The 21,870-nt window shown below is 37.3% G+C and overlaps 1 protein-coding gene across 8 annotated transcripts in view; it reads right to left on the reverse strand.

Annotated features, from left to right (window-relative positions):
• LTBP1 (latent transforming growth factor beta binding protein 1) overlaps nt 1–21,870 on the reverse strand; it is a 205,088-nt gene that overhangs the window by 50,051 nt on the left and 133,167 nt on the right. For 4 of the 8 annotated variants that reach the window (XM_049830887.1, XM_049830884.1, XM_049830885.1 and 1 more), the window contains exons 12-21: nt 20,542–20,775; nt 18,527–18,549; nt 17,403–17,505; nt 16,693–16,791; nt 14,518–14,643; nt 13,237–13,362; nt 12,396–12,518; nt 8,865–8,984; nt 3,694–3,816; nt 1,479–1,601 (exon numbers count right to left, since the gene is read on the reverse strand). In XM_049830887.1, coding sequence (XP_049686844.1) covers nt 1,479–1,601; nt 3,694–3,816; nt 8,865–8,984; nt 12,396–12,518; nt 13,237–13,362; nt 14,518–14,643; nt 16,693–16,791; nt 17,403–17,505; nt 18,527–18,549; nt 20,542–20,775 — 1,200 coding nt within the window. The remainder of the gene's footprint in view (nt 1–1,478; nt 1,602–3,693; nt 3,817–8,864; nt 8,985–12,395; nt 12,519–13,236; nt 13,363–14,517; nt 14,644–16,692; nt 16,792–17,402; nt 17,506–18,526; nt 18,550–20,541; nt 20,776–21,870) is intronic. The other 4 variants (XM_049830883.1, XM_049830888.1, XM_049830886.1 and 1 more) reach the window with 3 other exon arrangements.

Here is a 21,870-nt window from a genome sequence, read left to right on the forward strand (position 1 = left end):
TTCTTGACACAGTATCTCTGCATCCATTGCAACTCATGAAGATCTGGAAGCCAGGTGAGAGCAAAATACTTTGACACAAGTTTCTAGTGCCTTGCATCATCAGCCCACGTTTCCTGAAGCTGATGCAAGTGATGCTGGTATTCACCAGGAACTCTGAGAAGATTGTGTTAAGTTCTTCTGTGACCAGATTCTCCAAACAGGTCAGTACCAAAGAGTATCAGTGTGCTGAGGAGATTTTATAAGATATCCTTATTCCTTGTTGGTGAGAACTTCAAGAGATGCTGTCACTCATTAAATGTGGACAATGCAGTATCATCATCGGTGATAAAGTCTGGTCTGATATTACAGGTTTGTCTTGAGAAGACAGCATTTGGTTGCCTAAGGGGGAATTGCTCTTCTGCCTGGATCACTTGAAGATGACTCCTGACCTATTGCTGTGGGGGAGGTGAGAACTGCCTCCTAGAGTGCTGTGTGGAGGATTACCTAGCAGCAGGACACTATTAGGTAGAACAGCAGTAAGAAGCTCCGTCTTTCATGGTATCAGCAGCTACAGAAAGCACACCAGAGACTGGAAACCTTTTATGTGCTAATACTACATGTACGGTGAGACCTTAACTGAGAGTATTTTACCCCTAGGGTGAGATAAGGAAGCAACTGAGATACAACATTTTCTGGAGCTCGCTAGTAAGTAATCTCACATGCTTAAGGTGACCATGCAGGCAGGCAGCAGGCACATCATACCAGGTGGTATACCCAACAATGAAGAAGAAGGAATAGCTTTGAAATAATTCATTAGAAAAAAATCTGTTTGCCAATTACTAGACAATTAAATTGTTCTACTTGAGAGATAATAGAATATTTCTGTTTTCTATAACACAGCATTTCTCCCTACATTTACTGTACATCTTTCACCTTTCATTTTTATTTTTACAAGCTCAGTATGTAGACTGACTTCTGAGACAGCGAAAGCTGTGAGCTCCAGCAGACCCCCTGGAGCTCATCTTATACTACATATTTTCCCCTGCCAGTGCAGATGTGGGACTGTGGTGGCTGGCTAGAGGTTCCCAAAACCAGCTGGAGAAGAAGTTTTAACTTAAACTTAGAGGGCCCCCATGTGAATAGTGTATACTGGCAGAAGCTTTTGTAATACAGAATCTCTGTGTCAGAATTTGAGCAACAAGGTTTGGAAAGGCTTAATTGTTTTTGGTAATAATGTTAACTGCCCTTCCAGTCTTACTGTTGGAAACACATGTGCTGATTTCTTTTATGTGGAAAGATGACAGGAACTATTTCTAAAAATCCATTAAATATGTGGCTGCGTAGGTGGGGACTGTTGAATGACTGACAGTAAAGTATAGAGAAAGAAAGAGAAGCAACATATCTTTCTGCCCCATTCTCAAAAGAGTTCATGCCTATAGCTGAAATACTCAAGATCTTATTGAAAAAAATGAATCAGTAGCCTAAGTCCACAAGCTTACCTTCACACTGATCTCCAGTAGATGATAACGTGTAGCCTTGTCTACAAATACATCTGAAAGATCCTTCTGTGTTCCTGCAGCGTCCATTCATACAGATTGATCGGTGCTGGCATTCGTCTATATCTGTAGCAGAAGAGACAGTGCAAACCTAACACATCTGAAATTACCAATTATTAATCAAATGGTGCAATAACGAATTCTGAACAATACAGCAAATTAGAGTGTCAATATACAGTACTGCTTCTCTTGGTCTTATTTATTAACAAATGCAGACAGTAAATATAATGCATAAAAATACATGAAATTCCAGATTGGATGTTTCCTTTGAGATGACTGCATTCAGCATTCTGTCCTGTAGTGTCGATATATCCCTCAATGCACAAACGGGTACACACAGACACACAAATAGACACGCATGCTGCTTGAGAGCTGCTTTTATTGCTTTTATATCTGGCAAAGGTAACAAGCCAGCCGCTCCAGTGAGTCAGCAAAACCCACAAAATACTTTCCAGCAGGATCACCACCTTTTAACAGGGTGTGGTTTTCAGATGCACACTGACAGGCTGTTCCTCTGTTAAGTTGTATCTTAAGGCTCCTTTAAATACTTGCCTTGTAATAGTATTAATCCTCTAAGTATGGGGAAATGTCTCTTTGCTTCCACAATCACTGCTAATCCCTCAGCATTTCAGTTCTTATGAACTGGGGTCAGCCTGGGTTAACAGATGGACTTCAACATCAAACTTAAATTTTCCTATGAAAAACTCAAAACATGGGAGGGGAGTGGCACTTTGAATTCAGAACACAGCACATGTCTTGTTTGAGCTAGGAAGCCTGTTTTGCCTCCCTTATTTATAAAATACTTGTTAAGGAACAGTAATTAAATTGATATGGTAGGTTCTTAGTCACTTCTAGGATTTAGGCACGCCTAAATGTCTTTCTGAAAATACACTCCAATTCAAACAGGAGAAAGTTACTCAATGAGGTTTTTCAGGTCTGTGTTATGGCTACATAGTCTGACCTCTTGACTAATGGTCCCTTGCAACCACAGAAGTTTTGAATTTAAGGATCACCAAAATCTGTGGGGCTGCATGAAGCATCTGGGCACGTGTACGGAAAGTGCCTTACTTTAGAAAGTGCCTTACTTTAGAAAGGCGCACTTTAAGAAGAACAGTCTGCACATGCCAGCTCAGCTTGGCAAGGGCTCTTTTCCATGAAAGGCTTAGAGGAAGCAGTCAAACTTTGTCTACATACTTTCCCCAAGACCAGTCTGCTATGTGTCCTGGACAGCACATTTAACTCACTCAAGACACTTACACTGATGTTTTGTTTCAAACTTCCTGACAAATTTACATGAACAATCATTTAGTTTTATTGTATTATTTTTAGCACTCAGAAGTCTGGAAGTGTTTGGTGCTATACACAAGACACTTAGGGGAGGATGGGGAGAAGGGAAAAGAAGAAAAAACAACATATGACAAGAAATGTTCAGGTTTTTATGTGCTTCCACAGCTTGGAGACATTCTCCCAGATTTTTACCTCTGGGGAGAGATTTCAAGAAGTCCACTCTCCCTAAGAAGAGGCATATTCATACCTCCTGTACACACTCTAGGTCCTCTCTCAGACTACTCCACTCTGACTTCAGACTTAATTTTGTTCCAGTAGAGCAGTCCTGATGGGAGTTTTAAATGTGGAAGAAATGTAGAACCTGACACTTTGAAGGTACAGGTACTGTTCTTAGAAGTACAACACCAAACTCTCTTTCTAGTAAATGTACTACTTGAAATGCAGTGACACTAATGCAGGCATCAGCTCAGTGTTAACTGACACTCCTGGGTTCCAAGAGAGTGCAGCCTGAGTTTTTTAATTCCACTCACCCACATGAAAGAAAAGAAAGATAGAAAGAAAAGCAATTAAGGCAGTGAAAGCCACTGTCCCCAAACCTCCAAAATGACAGAAATGCCAAGGATTTTGTGGAAATTCCAATTTAGCAATATAAATATTACTACACATTCTTGACTTGCTTTGTAACAAATGTCAAACTTTACAGTGTGACCATGGAAGCCATAAAATGGAAATACATGTTCTTACATTTTTGGTCATCTAGCTTCAGTGTTGTACATTTGTTGTTTCTCCATTAAAAGGAATACTATTAGATGAAAAATATTATCTAAAATGTAAATGCAACCTTATGAATTTTAATCATATTCTTTCCTACCTTCACAGTGATCCTCTGTTGCAGAGAGTTTGAAACCTTGGCCACAAATACATCTGAAAGACCCCTCCATATTTTCACAGTGTCCATTTGTACAGAGATTGCCATACTGACACTCATCTATATCTGTGAAAACAAAGTGTACATAAGTGTACAATTAACTTGGATACAACTGTCTTTCAGCTGAGCTTGGGAATTTATTCAAGTTCTGCCATAAGCATGGTTATAATCAGTTTTCCTGTATATGTTTACCTTGACAATTCTGCAGCAATTCTAACTTAAAAAGAAGATTTGGACTTGAGCTACCTTGTGGTCAAACACTCAAATATACTCAGAGCCCAAATGACTAAACCAATGCTTTTATCCCAGTACTGCAAAGAATCTAGGCCAACAGACCTTTTTCTTCCTTTTCTTTTCTTTTTAAATAGGTGTTCCACTATGAACTAACTGTGTCCACATTATCCTTACCTGAATAAGATTATTTTGCTCATGATTTTCCCATAGTAACTTAAACCAGTGCAGCTTTAGTATAGAGAAGAGGTCAGCAAGTGATGGCACATTCATTCTTGCATTACATGGATTTACTTTTAAGATATGTGATAAAAGCACTAGCACCTGCCAATACCTTGTAACCATTATCACTAACCTTCCTGCTATTGCAATGAACAGTCTACAAAAGCAGACACAGCTCATGCTGGCAAGGCTATGTTAGAAGCTGTTCTCTCTGAAACCATTTTTAAAACATGTGCTCTGGTCAGAATCCCCCAACTGGCTGCCTCTGCTTGTTTACCTGGAGCTTACCTACAAGTACAAAGGAACAGACAGGTCCTCTTGGAAGCTAGAACAGACCTCAAGCACATTTTCTGCTATTGAGCTTTTCCTGGTTTTTAAAGCTAGGTCGATTAATGTACAGGATTTAGAGTTCTCCAGTGCATAACTAAAGACTTTACAAAACACATGTACATGTGAGACCTTGTTAGATGACATTTTTCAAGTTGACTTAAAGAAGGCAGGTTCAAAAGGACTTAGCTGACACCTGAGGAATTTCAAGGGGATTTCTGCACTTCACACAGGTCCCTTTGTAAAGACTACTCTATATAGGCAACAAGGAACTCCACTTGGATTATGCCTTTATAAAAAAAGTTTTAGAAGCAAAATCTCTCTTCCTGGTCACAAACCGTCCTTTATTTACAGGAGGACTTGAAAGAAACTTTTTTTCTATAAGCTATCCCACAGACACCTACTTTCATCATTCTCTGAAAGAAGGGTATTAACTAGATGGGCCACTCTCTTTAGCCAACATGAAAACTGCTATGCTACTATTTAAGAATAATTTTCAATAATTCCTTCTGAATGCAATAAATCAACAAAGAAAAAAGCAAACATATAAATAAATAACATCTTTTGTTATAAACCCAGCCAGAATTAATTCAGTATTCTAAAAGAATCAATATTGTCTTTTTCCTAGGAGTGGTTTTCACTTAAAAAAAATAAAAGGTTAATTTTCAGATTTTATTTATTTATTTTGGGGATGTAGTTAACAGCAAGCAAGTGTCCCTGTTTGTGTGGAAAAAGCTGCATCTTTTAGCTTCACTGAAGCAGAAAAAGAATTACACCTTATTTGCTTTTATGTGCCAGAAATCATGTTACTTCCAATTATCCTGTCTTTTGCCACCACAAAGCAGATGAAATCCGTCAACATAAAAGAGTAAAACTACTGATTATTTGAGGCACTTGAGCTATTTAGGCAGCAGTAGCGTAAGGAGAGCTGGAAAAAGATTAGAGGTCATTAAATCATCATCATATCTCTTATTAGCTATTCTGAATATCTGCAGTAACATTTTCCTCATATATTTATCATTCATGGCTCTTTACAAGCTCCTGTACAATCTGACTCTGACAAAGCCCATCTATCCCCAGACACAAACAAAATCACCATTATTGTCCATATTTCAGATGACCTACAATGCTTGTTTCCTCACTTGAGCCTCTAACTCTGTAAATAAGATGCCCTGTAGCAGCCTGTCCAAGAACATGAAGTGGCATCCTCCCAAGAGATGACAGCACAGACCCACAAGTGCTCTGCTATGGCAGTTCAGAAGGCGATACTATTTACACCCTTCTGCCAGACTAATTTCTCAGATCCCTACTGTTGCAAAATGTGCTCGCTGAACAAAACACAACCTTTGATCTCAATGTATATGATAAATGCTCTCATTCAAGAATTTGTTAAAACACAGAGAACCTAATTCAGCAGTCAGTCACACAAATTTCCAACTGAGTGACAAACCTGCTTCTTACAGATTCTTTTTCATCTACTTATGTCCAAGCTACTCCTGCAATATTATTTCTGATTTTTGGATGGGACTCAAAGATCAACAGATTTTCCCATAAAGCCAGCAGAAAAGACAGGAACAGAACCTAAATCTGAGATGATGTCCAGAGCTGTAACTGATTCTATTGAAGCTCCCTACAGTAGCGCTAGAGACATATGGATCAGCTCTGCTGACCTCTGTATTAGTTCTGAAATCTTCTGATGGGGTTCCTAATGCGGTACAAGCTGAATATTGTTCATTAACCACAGAGCTGCAAAATCCACCACAGAGACAACCATGAGGATGAAGCGGTCTAGAAAGTTTTGTCAACTTAATTTTTTCATTTATTCATCAACACACAGAAGTGTGCTCTAGATTCATATACTACTTTGTTGTCATTCTACATCATGATATATCATTTTATTTGAATGGGCAAATGTGGAGAGAGAAAGATGAAAAATAAATAAACCAGGGGTTGTGAGTAAACTTAAAAAAAATTGTTTCAAATAGTCCCTGTACGGGACAAATGCATTGAGGGACCTGGGACAGTAGCAATTTCATGACAATGAGGGGGCAGGGTGTGCAGATGCCAATTTTAATTTCTTCCAATATGCATCTCACATTGGATATTCCCACCTAAACTGCAATTAAATGTATTCTACATTAAGTTTGAAGTAAGCTGATTGACTTGCCTTTATTAAACAGAAGTGACTACGTTCCTGGCTTTAAATCCTGGAAGACTACAATATCAATAGCATCAAAGAACTGTAGAATTGTTGCAGTAGACTTTCCTAGGGCATAAAGTGCAGGCAGAGTAATGAGGTGAGGTAAAAAATAAATAAATACTGAAAACAGCATTGGGAAAAACCAGCAGAGCTGCAACTGACCTAAACTAACAGCAGAAACAAATTTATGGAACAGTGGACTTAAATACCCTTCATAGATAACTTGGGAAATATTTTCTTTCCAGTGTATTTAAATTGTACCATATTGCAAAGCTACAGATTTGAGACAAATTGTCTGCATTACATTTTCTAAAATGTGTATGGCTCATTTCCAGCATGATGTAAGTCTAAGATAAACAGAAAATGAAGACTGATCACATCACTAATGATGTGAGTGAGATGTCTAGGCTTAGAACATTTCATTAAACAAAGGAAAAAGGGAAACTACATGCAGTAATACAAGGAAAAAACAGTATCAGCAACTTGGAACCAAGACTTATCCTTTACACGACTTAGTTCTGTTTGTAAATCTGAGCAGAGCAGTGACTGCTTTTCTCTCATTCTGCTCCTACTAACCTGGTTAGCAAGAATTAAACAAGGGAAAGTTATGCCATGGCATTTTCAACCAGGCTATTTTCATAAACAGGTATAGAAATCAAGCTTGGTATTGGGAAAGAATGCAAAATTAAGTTAACCTTACATTTTCCAAAAAAAGAATTAAGTAAGAGGAAACCTTTCTAACAGAGTGCATGTACCACATTCTTTGCAAGGGCAGCAGGAATCCAGGCAGGTGGGAAGGAGCAAACCAAAGATGAAAGTGGAGTAAAGTGTGCTAAGTGAACCACATCAGTTTGTTGTAAACATTTCATAGCTGGCTGTAACTCCATTAAAATCCATGAAATTACCAGAGAAATACATTTTTCCACAATAAGTCAAATGACAAGACCAAATAATGCAGCTATAACGTGCTGATAAATTGTAACAGGCAGATATGTTCAGACAGAAAAAATTTGCTACAATATGCCTTCTTTAGAAAATAGAGTGGTTGAAAAAGGTGTAATCTGTACAACAAAATGGGTGGTGAGGCTCTGACAGGCACACATTTTTCAAGTGCTTCACTGCAACCTCACTCCACTCTTGCTCTACAGATCAAAAGCCCATTTGCAGCTGGAGGACAGTAGACACCCATCTTCCAGAGCTATTTCAACCAAAACAATGCTCCTAGACTGCTTCATATGAACTGAACCAAATCACAGCAGTTGGGAGCAATTAGGAATTATGGAAGTAATCTGACTGACAACAATAATGCACGCACCTCCTATGTAGGTTATTATACACCCATTTAGGTAACATGGTTACTCCAACCATCACAAATTATAGGGCATGTGTTACACACAGAATGGACAGGAGGATTCACAACAGACAGCAGATCCTTCACAACTGAGGTAAAATTTAAGTTTCTGGTAGTGTCCAGGAAGCAGCACTCAAAACTGCAAAAGATTATTTCTTTTTGCACAATGGATTAATTTGTTCTTTCTTATCTATATCTCAAATAGCCAAAACTGATTTGGAAAAAATGCAATAAATCTAACATTTAAAAACAAATCAACAAAACTATAAGGTGAAAAATCTGTCCTAAAAACCTAGCCTAAAGTGTGACAAGCTTCTTTAAGATGTGCTAATGTTTGCTGGAAGTACAGATAATTAAGAAGTTTTATTAATATGCTTTGTGAGCAAACTCCCATATCCTACTGAAAAGCCTGGCAGTCACACTGATGTGTTAGCACTCTCATGTTTTTTCCATTTGTTAATACCTCCAAACAATGGTCTACTAGCATTTCATTGATAATACATCCCTTTCAGTTCCATATTTTCTATTTCAAGAAATTTGTTTTGTAATTATAATTGTATTGTTTGCAGTCTAGAGTCAATGTTCATTTATCTACAGTAAAACACAATTTCCTCACATATACTGTGTCTGAGAACATAAAGTCATTTCAAAAATCTTGTATTTTCAATTGTTATTGAATGAAATGGGGACCCAGGGAACAGTGCTGTCATCAGGTTGGTGGAACAGGAAATACAGCATCTCGGAACGAGAACTATAACCGGAGATACAGAGTACTGAACATACCATGGCACTGTCCATTCCAGCCTCTGAATCCCACTCTGCAAGGAATGCACTGGTAAGAGCCAGGAGCATTAATGCACTGTGCATCTGGACAAGTAGTTGGAGTCAGGCATTCATCAATGTCTTCAAATGAGAAGATAAAAGGAAATAGTGGTCAAAGCCATACCAGAACACTGAACAATAAACTATTCTGATTATTCTGACTGTGCTTGTGTTATACTGATACATTTAAAGAGTTGTATACTTTATCTGTTAAGAGACCCAGGAAGGTGCAAGTTTTCACAGATTCGTACCAGTGAAGGCACATCTCTGAGAAATAAATTAGACCAGAGTACATGCAACTGAATCTGAATTTTCAGTTATACTGAGAATCTTTGATAGGCCCTCCATAACATACTGCAGATCAGATTTCTGGCTTAGGTAGGTAAGAATAACTTTGTTTCCGTCACCCCTTTACCATATTGAAGTGTCAAGAGGCTCTTTCCATAGTAAGACAACAATAAAACTGTAACTTTGGCCTGTCAAAGCAAAGAGGAATTTGGTATTCTCCAGCGTCCTACGGTTATGCAGCATGTAAGTATTAAGTGGACTATAAACTTAATTGTGTGAATGATAATCAAAGATGTTTCCAGGGAGTAGGGAGTTAATCGTATCTGAAAGAATGCACAAGCAACACACACATCACTGAGGCTGGCAATGTTTAGGGTGATAGAAGGACTTGTTGCATCAGGAGAAGTCCTAGTTTACCCATGACAAAACAAGAGATAGGTTCTGAAAAACTCATGGATCTCATGTCCAGGTTCTAAGCATCTACCAAGAACTTCTTATCCTGCGCCAAAGAAACCCACAATACACACAACATAGGCAATCTGAAAGAGACTGCATACAAAAATGACATTCAAAGACAAGTTGCTGTCAAGTGACCAATGATCAGAAGATGCTGGAATTAAAACTCTGTGGGCAGCCTCATTCCAGTCTGCTCCCATACTTGAGTATCATTTTATAATATGGTCTTTAATTACACAATAATTATAATCTTTCCTACCAAATACTTGCTTCATGCAGTGCACAGAACTAATGAAATCATCAAAGTCACCTCTAAATCCAGCTGCTTAAGCTCCTGTCCCTTCCCTGCCCCAAGCCTAGCGGTTGCATCTCCTGCAATTAAGGACTGCTACTCCAGCACAGAGAGTAGGGAGGCAATTTACTCCTAGTTTTTGCAACAAGATCACAGAAGGAAAGTAGCCTTCAACACTTGTAATTTGACTGGACAATGCTCCAACCTTCAGAGAACTGAACATCCTAGCTCCAAACATCTCACTGGATGTGGGCAAATCACAATTTTTCATACAATCGTGATTGTCCAGCTCAGAATACTTTCTCATAAAACCAGCAACAGGCCTCCTCAGCTGCTACAATGTAGACCTGCAAATGTTTCTCAGTGAAACTGCTGTGAGATTTTTTTTATTTATTTAAACAAAAAAATCCACTTCTGCTGAAACCTGTTCTCAGAACTGCCTGGACTGTATCTGTCCTCAAAACACACAACATCAATGATGTATTTGGTACAGAAATTTTCAGTCAAAATAAAGTCTAAATGCTGCAAAGCTTAAAGAAATCCCAATAAGATTTTATAGGAATACTTAATCATATGCAGCTATGCCTGTAACACTGTTCTACATAAACAATAGACTCTACAACAACAACATATATGCACTCTATGTTTCCCAGGCTAGGCCCATGACAGAGCTTGCGTGAGTATAGCTTGAAGGCAGAATGAAGATGGGGTGAGGAACTGTAAGCAAACTGTTTGTATTGTATGCAGCTTGGAGGTTTCTTGCCTTTGTTTCTGAATGTGGAGGAGGTGAAAAGGAGTTATTTGTGCAATCTGTAATCTGTCATTAGGGTGACTATAATGTGTAGGTGTAATGACATGGTGAAATGATTCCCCAAATATGTAATTTCCTTGGTTTGATGGATTTAGTGTAGGACGGTTTTTCCCTTAAGCAACCTTAAATAACTTTCAACTGAGAATTTGGTTTCAGAAATTACATATTGTTGAGTTAAATGATAGAGGACTACCCACACTACTTAAAATGCAAGCTAATAAGAAACTTGACACGCTGTGATATTCTGATCTCTAGCCCATTTTAATCACAGATTCCCTACTGACAGATTAGATTTGAAAAAAGTAGTTGTAAGAGTGGAGTGTGTGAAACATTTATTTAAATAATAAAAAAAATTGTCTAAATAGAAAGAGGAACCTTTTAGCAATGCTCAGAGCAGCAAATATATCCAAAGCAGCTTTAAGTTGTTTATTTGCTAGGCAACCTAACACGTTAGCAATTTTATTCTGTCCTAAGTAACTCAGACTAAATCATGAACAAAACTATATTTAAAATTAAATGGCTGCCTGTGGTTTTTAGTTCACAATTCAAGTTGAAAATCAAAAAAGAACAGCAAAAAGGCAAAAATATCACAGTGAAAAATAATGTGAAGTTTTGAAGGTCAGATATCCTAGGATCTCCTGCAACATGAAGCAGCCGCTAGATATATATTTCCAAATTAAAAAAAAGTCACTGTAAAAAAATTTACCATTTGCTATCTGTTGTAGTACAGGAAAAATTATAGGTGGTTTGTTGTTTGTTTTTTGTTTTTTTTTTTGAAACAGAAACTTGGTAAAGTATCCAGGGAAGGACTAACAATGAAGTTAAGAGATTCCATGGCAAGAGCTGTTAAAATAGCTGTCCTGAGATGGCTCCGTCCATAGTGGAGGAACTCCTTTGCAGTGTCTTAAATCTAAATAACAGGAACTGAATTGCAGTTCCAGACATCAAATAACTGACAAGATTGGAGAGTACTCAAAAAGGTTTCTTGTTTAAGATTGCACCCTCTGAGAATTCTCCCTTTGCAGCTCAAGCCATAGTGCTAAGCCTCCCTTGAACAGCAGGCGACGTTAATCATGCCAAATGGCAGTAACATTTGGCATTGTTTTTGTGATATGAGTAAATGGTAACTTCACTTCATCATCCAGGACATACTGTGGATAAAACAAGCAATGTCCTTTTGAACATTCTGCCATTTTCAGCTGGTGTAGAGGAGGAAGTTAAATGATCTGAAGGCAAATTAAATGAAAAAAGTAGCTGTGAGAGAAATCCAGCAGTAAGATTAAGCTAGAGAAATTACCCATGGAAATAAGCACAGAGTGGGATGGGGAAAGGGAACTCTGAACACACATAGATATAAAACCACTGTGCCAAGACATTCCATCTGAAATCAAATAGCAAATGAGGATTGAAAGGAATTAAAAGAGATATACCAGGTAGAAAAATATTAAGTTAAACATAAAAAAACCTGTGGGTTTTTTAATATTTCCATCTAATGGCCAGATTTCTTCAAAAATAAAGAAACAGATGTAAAGTTTTCTGTTGAGATCAGAAACAGCAATCAATGCAAACAAATGGCTCATCCTATTGCAGTTGTTTGGCTTGGCAACTGTTACTGTATTACTACTGGTGAAGAGTCCACACCTACCTTCACATTCACCTCTCCTGTTCATTTGGTATCCACTATCACAATATTCACATCTATATGAGCCAACAGTATTTATGCAAAAGCCTTCCCCGCAAGTATGAGGTTTTGAACATTCATCAAAATCTGAAGATGAAAAAGAGAAGTTAAGAGAAACTTTGCTTACCATGTAATTACTGAATGCTTGCATCTCCTCTGAACTCTGGTTTAATTAAACATAAGTAAGTTTGGATTTTTGAAGCTGTTTGCAAGCCACAGCCCTACAGCTGTTCTTACTGAATAGTTCCATCTTTAACTTGCTGCTTGTAATTGCAGAGAATGAGATCTAGAAACAACCAGGCTGTAGGAAGAAGGCCAGTGAGCAGCCCTGTGGTTACAAACACAATGCATGTCCCTGCATGCATATTGTGCCCAAGGGAGTGCTAACCTGAGGAAGATCACAGCCAATTCAGGCTGTTTGTATTGCTCTGCAAAGTCCATTGCTGTTTGAAGCTATATTTAAAAATATGGTTTGTTACAGCTGTGAGTGATTGAAAGAGTTCTGAACATTTGTATTTTCTACCACAGAAGGTATTTTTACTAAATGGTAATTTTCCTAAACAAGCATGATGCTGGATAAATTCTTGTTTTTCAACAAATAACCATTTTGAAAAGTAGTAGGAGCTGCTCAAATGTTTTCCTCACCACAATACCTGGTGAGAGACAGTTAAAAACCCTTCCAGACATCAGTCTAGTACTAATGACATTGAGGAAAAAAACTCAAAAGGGAACTTTAGGGTGTTTTAGATAAGCTTCTTGATTAATTTTTATATTTTTATTTTCTATAAAGGAGACCAGTAATTACCAACGCAGTCAGTTCCATCTTCACTGGCCATGAATCCAGCTTGGCAAATACATAGGAAACTTCCTTCTGTATTTTCACAGCGTCCAAGGGAACAGAGATGGGGTGCCTGATTACACTCATTAATATCTATAAAAGAAATAAAAACATAAGACTATAGAATAACATATTTAGTTGTGATTCTTTTTGTGCATTCTATGCCATGCTTTTGAAAAGACTGATCTTATAATTATTTTAACTATTTGAAAAAGTATATGTTTTCCTCTCCCTCAGAGCTGCAAAAAAGATGCATTAAATAGTTTTGGTTGGAAAAAAATGATCTTATTGGCTTAGACCATAAGAATATTGCATTGGCCTGAAGAATGTGACATGATTACTATTCAAATCACTACACTGAGCACAAGCTACAAGCATGGAACATTAACGCAATTTGGATGAAATAGAAGGACTTTAAGTTGCCATTTGGTTGTGTATGTGTGTAAATTATTTTCTAATACTATAGTTGCACCTGATAGTACACGTATCAGTGTGAAGTTACTGAACATTTGGTAGCATGAAAAGTTGATCATGTACAATCTGGCAACATGATACAGTAAACTCTTTCTGATCCAAGTTACAGAGGAACCAGCACACTCTGAATGAAGGAAAGATACCAGTCTAGCTGCTTCCAAATCTGAAATGGCTCACATAGAGCCAGACTGGGCTCTGCCTCATGTTCATCAGAGCCCTCTGTTCCAGAACTTACTAGCTTAGAAGGGAATGAAGACCTCAGTTTGTGGATCTCCTAATGTGCCTCTGGGATGTTTATGATATATTTTCTCTTTTCAGCAGAAGGCTGAAAGGAAAGACCTAACAAAATGACTGGATTTAGTCTAGCTGCAGAGCTAGTAGCTGGGTAAATCATTCTGAGAAACAGGCACTAATTCAGCCATTCTTTCTCCAAACAGAAGTGTATTTCCTCCTAGCAGTCTGATGATTTTAGATACCCGATATGAAGCTGAGAAGAGATGGTCTGTCTAATCACTTTTTGCTCTCATCCCACAATGGGAAAGGCTTTCATCCAATTTAATTAAATTCACATTCAGTTCTGAGTGGCTGAAAAGCTGTATCAGAGACTACCTGGCAAATTTTGACATACAAAAACTAGTTTCTGTGTAGTTTGGAAGCATTCAGTAGAGGAAGTAACTCCTGACTGCTCTGTAGCATATTTCCCCTGACCAGACTCTACATTTCAAGCATTTCATAGCATGGTTATATCAGATTTTTGAAAGTGTCCATTCATACCAGAGCACTTTGTCTGCTGATCATTAAGTTTGTACCCCTCGTAGCAGATGCAAGTGTATCCCACAGGCAAATTAACACAGTGTCCTGCTCCACAGATATCAGGATTAACTGTACATTCGTTGATTTCTAAGCAAACAAAAAAAAGTTTAGTGTTAAACTCTCCCACATAGTTCAGTAAGTGCACAGAATTTGGTAATCCAAGTAGAAAGATTAGGCCTGAAAACAACTGTAAATCAAGTTTGTAAGTCCTGAGTTTCTGTAACGGATACCTTAACTGGAATAATCTAGAAACCATCTAGGCTTTCCCTAGTGACATATTCTTATGTCCTATCCAAGATCTATAAATGGGTACATAAAAAATAAAGTAAAATGACGATAATATAAAGGAAAAATTTATACAATTTAATCTTTGCATCAAAGGCTAAGAAAAAAAATGTAATGGGTTTCTGATTGTTTTTACAGAATATTCATCTGTTAATGGCTTGGATGGATTTTGTAGGATAAGGAGATTCAGATATGGGCAGCATTGGATGCTAAACCCTTACAGTAGTTTTAGAAATTCTCAAAGTATATGTGTTACTGCAAAAAATACTAATGACTGTGTTTAGTTGCAATTTAAACTAAGGTTATACAGCAGCATGAAATCATAATTCCTGAAAAAGAAGTTATCTGTAAAGAAGAATCATTTATCCTGACTATTTAGAAATAGGTTACATTTAAATTTAACTAAATCTTAAAGTACAGAATTAAGGCACTCAGAAACTTCTCATCTCTAACTTCATTCAGTTTTTTAAATCCAGTTTAGGATTTTGTCTTACAAATCTTACTTCACTTAGACTTTACTACCTCTTAAATATCTGAACAACACATTCATATGTTTGTTTATAGCACACAGCAATTTTTAGTTCTACTCGTTTTCCTGAGGAAAGAAAAAACAGCAGAACATGGAAAACTACCATGTTTTTTCTAACTGATGTGAGTTCCCAGCAGGGCAACTTCCTCTCTCTGTAACGAAGCAGGGAGCTGGCTGACAGAAAGGGCACAGTCACAGCAGAGCTGACTTCCAAATTCTGGTTTGACAATCACCATTAGAAGAACTTTCATATGGGTTAGAAAACTGTAATTATAGGTAATTGAAGGAAGCAGCTGAATGCTTACAGGACACAGTACTTTCTCTAGTCTTACAGTAGATTCGGAAGAATTTAACTGCAGACAGAATCGTATTTCAAACAACTGGGTGATTTAGACCCTGTGCATGTTGCATGCAACTCAAAAATCCATTCCCATATGAAGGAAAGCCATCTTCAAAGAGTTAAACTTTTATTAAAGCAAGTGCAATTTCTCTCTGTGAATGCAAATTACAAAACCTCTTGGTAGGCCTAGATATCTCTACCATATATAATACTGCATCTTAAAGTATTTACCTGGATATTGCAATTGCTTCAAAGCCTGTGTTAATTCCAAGAGACTAGCCAATGTGACATTGTAATGCTCTCATGTATACACACATAGTAGATTCACCTTTTTGTTTTCAAATTTACAGCAAGTGAAATTTTCATGCCTTTTGGACACAGCCATCACTTAGACAAGTTTCAGCTATGACAGGAGCATTACTTGTATTTCTGTTATTTTCACTTCTTGACACATGGATGTAGAAAAGGCTATTTTAATACATCAAAAAAGGAAGAAGCACAAACATCAAAAGAACATTTTAAAACATATCTTACAGTAAATCCTCATCTGCTTTTTTGTAGAACATGCTGATCTACATCCCACTAAGTCTACATTCCTCAAAGAACATGATCACGTATACTTCACGAACACATATGGAGACTGTCTAAAGACGTAACTTGGATCCAAGAAGTCTTCAATTCTGGACTTCAGTTGAGGATCATGTAATCTGAGGTGGAATTATTAATTTTTCCTTCTATCATTTATTTGTGAGCACAAAAATGGCAGGTACATCCTGGGAGGGCCCAGTTCTGGCTCTGTTGACAGTACCCTCATTGCTGTGCTGTTCTGTACTTGCTATCTCTCCCCAGAATATTTCTTTCTGTTCTACAGCTACATTCTCTTCACTATTGTAATTCAGAAGTAGGACGGAACAAGTTAGAGTGTCAGGAACTCACAGTCATTTCTGAATTTATTTTTAGTTCTAAAAAGGAAGTACAATACCTGTAACTTGAGTAGGTGCAATTACTTGACTTGCACTCGAAGTAGAGACTTCAGGAGCAACTTCAACGGGCAGAGGAGGAGAAGTTTTCTCAATCACTACTGTGTGACATGGAATGGAAATCAGTCACATCCAAAAAACCCACCCCTTAAAGCATTCAAAAAAACCAAAAAACCAAACACCTAAAGAATTCACATATGATACTGAATGAGCCAGACAATACGGAGCTTTTCATTAGTTTATTCTGCTTGCTTAGTTCTGGAGTAGAAAAAATAATATACTGGGTTTTCCATCATTCTGCATCTTGTGAAAAAAACTGAGGTGCTAAAGACAGCAAGCACAATAGTAAAACTTTCGCAGTGAAAGTAATATATAAATCTACAAGGAGGCACCAAAGTAAAGCCTCCTCTTGAAAGGGGTACAAGGCCTCAACTCTGCCAACATTAAAATTCTCATGTATGTAATCCAGGATATCACTTTTTCCTGAAGTATATCTTTGCCTCCTAACAAGTCCCTGAGCCAATGCCAACCTCTCAATTCCTCCCACTTCAGCTTCCATGATTTTTTTTTTTTTTCCCATATTCTGCTCATGGCAAAATTGCTTGTGAAGCTGCAATCAATTTTTCATTAACCTCTGTTACAATTGCTAGCCTCCCATTCTTTGAAGAACTGTAACCACTCTCATACTAAAAGACAAGTCAGAACAAGTTACCTGGAAACTGTGGATGCAGGTTAATTGTTGAAATTCCAGGAGAAAGCTGAGGCTGCCCAGGCTCTAGATAAGGCTGCTTTTCTTGATCAAGGGATGATAATTCCTAAAAGAATGACTGAAAATTTACATTCTGAAAAAATTCTCTTAATTCAGCTATCATAACAACCCATAAGCTCCTGTCTTGAAAAACTGCTAACATTCTCACAAGTGTCTTTTGATAGCAGATCATTAATTACCACCAATTTAAGCCTGAAAGAACATGGAATACTATGTTTACACAATGGCATACAATTTAACATTGATTTTATTTGAAGCAGCCATTTCATGGAGCTTCTAACTGTATCTTTGGCTTTGTCCCTCCATAGTTCTCCCAGCCTCTGGTCTTTAATCTCTTATGAATAATATTTAATTGCAGTTCAGCATCACACGAAAGTATACAATCACATATATCTCATGTCTTTGACCACTGTGAAAGTTTCTCTCTTAGCTACTGCACTGATCATCTTATTTTCATTCAAGTGTTAGATATTTGTAAGTCTTTAGGAAAATGAAATGAAGTACAGCTGCAGTTATTCCTAACGAATCCCATTATCTTCAGCATAGAGAACCTGGAACCTCCAGAACGGGGGACTTAACATAGATATGCACCTGCTCTTCCCCACTGAATGCACAGCAACTCTAAAAAAAAGTAGGAAACTAACTTAGGCATTAATACCAGTTTCTTAAGCAGGTGTCACAACTGCTTCTCAAAGCTTCATAGCGTTTGTCTCCATTTGTCCCGTTTGTCCCATTTTCTCTAGCTGATAGTATATGTTGCTCTCCTTTATGCTGTCTGCATTTTTCAGTATCCTCTTTAAAATACAGGCTCCAGAATGGGAAGGAACAATATAGTACTAGATGCTCCACCAATGCTCTATAAAGAAGTTACAGTAATCTCTTTCTTGTACCTCACTACCTGCCTGTTGTTATATATAATAATAACATGAGCTCTTTTTGCCTCAGGGTTTGCAGTGTAAGTCCACAGTTTGATCCTCATAAATCCTAAATCCTTTTCAGAGTTACTGTATCACCTCTCATACACATGGTCTGCATTCTAATTCTAGATATATCACATCATGTTTTACCTGATCAGGGGCTGCAGTTGCCACTAAAACCAGAAAGAAAAAAGAAAATTAATCAGTCTTCACATAACATTTTCTTACACATTCTATTTAAAACTACTAGCACATTTGACAGTGGTTGTTGCCATCGCAGAAAAATTTAAGTCTCTAACCTCATTCCCAAATGGTGCAAACTTGAAGTAATGTTCCTGAAGCAAGCGTAAAAACTATCCAGAAACCAGAATAAGATTCTACACACTGACCAATGCTTAGAACTATTTACTCAGTATTCAGCAGCCTTATAGGTTTCTCAATTATTTGTTTCCTTAGAAACAATCCGAGAAACACAGGTCATTAACTCACTGATTAAACGTTTTTAAGTCCTTCTAAGGAATATCAATGTCTGTAATTATTTTAAAGATAAATTAATATCATAATGATATATAACTAACCATTAACAAATTTGCAAGAATTTATTGTAAAAAAAAAAAAATCAAGTTCTGAAATATGCCTTTTCTTTAAGCAAGTAAAAGTGCTTTGGGGTTTTTTTTTTCCCTCCACAAAAGTGACTTTTTTCTGGGAAGGAGAGGTAGGAATTTCATATAAGTTTTTATTTGCCATTGCAGTTTGCCTTTTTTGAATTTGTCTTTCACTGATGAAAATCTATATGCTACTGTAGAAAAATGTAAGATTTTTTTTTTTTTCCCACAACTAACATTTTCCATGGGATAGATTTTTTTAAAAAAAACAACCAAAAAACCAAAACCCCAAAACTCTTATTGCTCTAGTTTCTTCAATATTAGCATGGAGGTTGATTATCCAAACTGTGAGAACTTCTAATAAAATTTCAAAAATTCAAAATGCAAACATATAAAAAAATGGAATATAAAATTCAAACATGTGTATGTCATTACTGACTTAGAGTAAGCATTTTTCAAATTTTTTTTTAATTAAAAAAAAATTTCCTCTTTTCTCCAGATTTTCTCTGTTTTAAGATATACTAGAATGTGGCAATCTTTCTAATTACTGAAATAATATTTTAGCAAATGATACACTAATTTTTTCCACTTTGTAACACAGAAAAGCCCAGAGGTTTATGTGAGATTGTATAATCCAGCACAGTCTGTAAGTATATTTGAATGGCTTATTTTTCTCTCCAGATTCAGTTTAGCTCCATTTTCTTTTTGAAAGCAAAACTATAACAGTGATTTTAAGTGGAAAGTAACCCATGTCGCACATAATTTTGCAAAGTCAGCTGACTGAAACTCTTTCTAATAATAGCCTGACACACAGATACATAACTGCTACTTGGAAATAACCTATTAAGCATTCAGTATCATGAAAGGGTTCTTCAGCAATGTATCTCTTCTTGTCTACAGTTAGTTCATGCCAAGTTTGCTGGCAATGTATTTATAATAGTGCTGCTTTCTGCATTTCTTTGCTTCTGCATTTGTTTTAGACTCAGGACAATTTTTGGCTGCTACAAGTTCTTAGAGGAGCTTGCAGAAAACAAAGCCTGAGGAGTCAACTAATCATTAAACAGCCCAGCAGACAGAGGCTGATCCAACATGGTCACACCAAGGGAGTGTACAGCCGCAGGGGTGAGAGCAGACCACATGAGGGGTGCACCACATGGTGCTAATCTACAGGAGTGTATAGAAGGAAGATGATGAAAACCCCTTAGCTTCTGCGACCCCAAATACTAGTAAATCAAAGCCTGAGTTGAGTCCTTTGTTATAAGTTAGAGATTATAAATATCTTTATAGAAGTCTTACAACAAATATTTACTATTTATTATCACAAAAATAAATGAGATTGAAGCAGTCTCTCTCACTTTGGTGTTCTCAGCATCTGGTAGGAGGTTTACATAGAATTTCAGAAGTAAATCATGTAACATAATACACTCCACGACACGGAATGCTCTGCTGTGGGACGCAACGCCTCTTTGTCCTGCACTGTATGCGTCTACTCTGCAAAGAAACATACCATGGAAGACACATGCACAGAAATACAGAAAGACTAAATTTTCCCACTCTCACCTTCTTGCACAGCCATCTCAGTCTCACTTTTCTGTGAGAAGGTCAGTGCCTCCACTGGCTCTTCCTTTGCTGGGAGAGGTGGAGGAGAAGTACCTTTAGCAACAGGTTGAGTAATCGGGGTCTTGCCAATGACAGGTGGCTGTACTCTAACTGCAGGGTGATGATATAGCTTGTTTCTGTGAGGACCAGAAACCGTATAACCCATTCCACCAGGGCAGATTTCCTTAAAAGCAGCTAGATTTGGGATGGGAAAATATTCCTTTTAGGCATCTAAAAGTGCAATATGTTGACATAGTGGAAAATATAATGACTACCACTAATAAATTTAACCTCATACTGTATATACATTTTTACAAAAAACTACTTAAAGACAAGTTATGCATTGCATGCTAGTATGACTGAGCATTCTCCCAAAAGCATGTTCTGGCTGTTATTCCCAGGAGGTTTCAACTCCAGTTTACCATCTTTCTTCAGTTAATTTTAATCTATCATTATATCAAGATATTTTTTTTAATTAATCCTCTTCAAGCAGTATATACTTTCTGAGTATGAATTTAAGTATGCGTATTGTCATCATCATTTACATTGCATAAGGAATGAAGATCACTATTTCTATCACTCTCTTTTTGCAGAAACCAAAGGAAAAAAGCTCACCACCCCTGTACTAGAGGACCAGAAGAATATCAATCAGTAACAACATTCATTCACAGGATCCCATTTGAATACACCACAGGTCTCATACCAGCCCTGATCCAAATTCCATTGAATTGAATAAGTCTTTCCACTGACCTCAGTGGTCTGGATAAAAACAAGATTGGGGTCATAAAAAGCCAAATCACCACTGGAAGAGAGGGCAAATAATCTCATTTATAAAGCTGCTACAGAAAAAGGTAATGAAAGTCACGTAGCAGCACCTGCTCTGGTCTCTGCAGCTGCTCTACATGAGCATCAGGTTTTGCAGTCCTAGTGGAAGACTAGAATGAAAAAGAAATATGGGTCAGCCTTCCTCCCATCAAAGATAATAGCTATGCTCCTGTCAGGGACAGGGAGAGCTTGTCTTGAGGGGCAGTGCTTCACTGTCCTCATTGCTCTAGGTAAAGCTATGTTGGCATGAAACATCAAAGATTTAGTCTCCCATGTGCCTGATGTGATTTCTTACAGCTTCTTAAGAGATGCGCGGAGTGGGTCATTGCTAAATTCACAAATTCTGCACATCAAGGTTTTAAAATGAATTAGCATCTAAAATAAAACCACAAAATACTAGCTATAGGTAATCCACAGATGAATTAATTAAATTGTACATTAAATTGCAGTATGCATTAATTACAT

The sequence above is a fragment of the Accipiter gentilis genome, chromosome 28 (assembly GCF_929443795.1).
Source record: "Accipiter gentilis chromosome 28, bAccGen1.1, whole genome shotgun sequence".
In the NCBI taxonomy this organism is placed as follows: Eukaryota; Metazoa; Chordata; class Aves; order Accipitriformes; family Accipitridae; genus Astur; species Astur gentilis.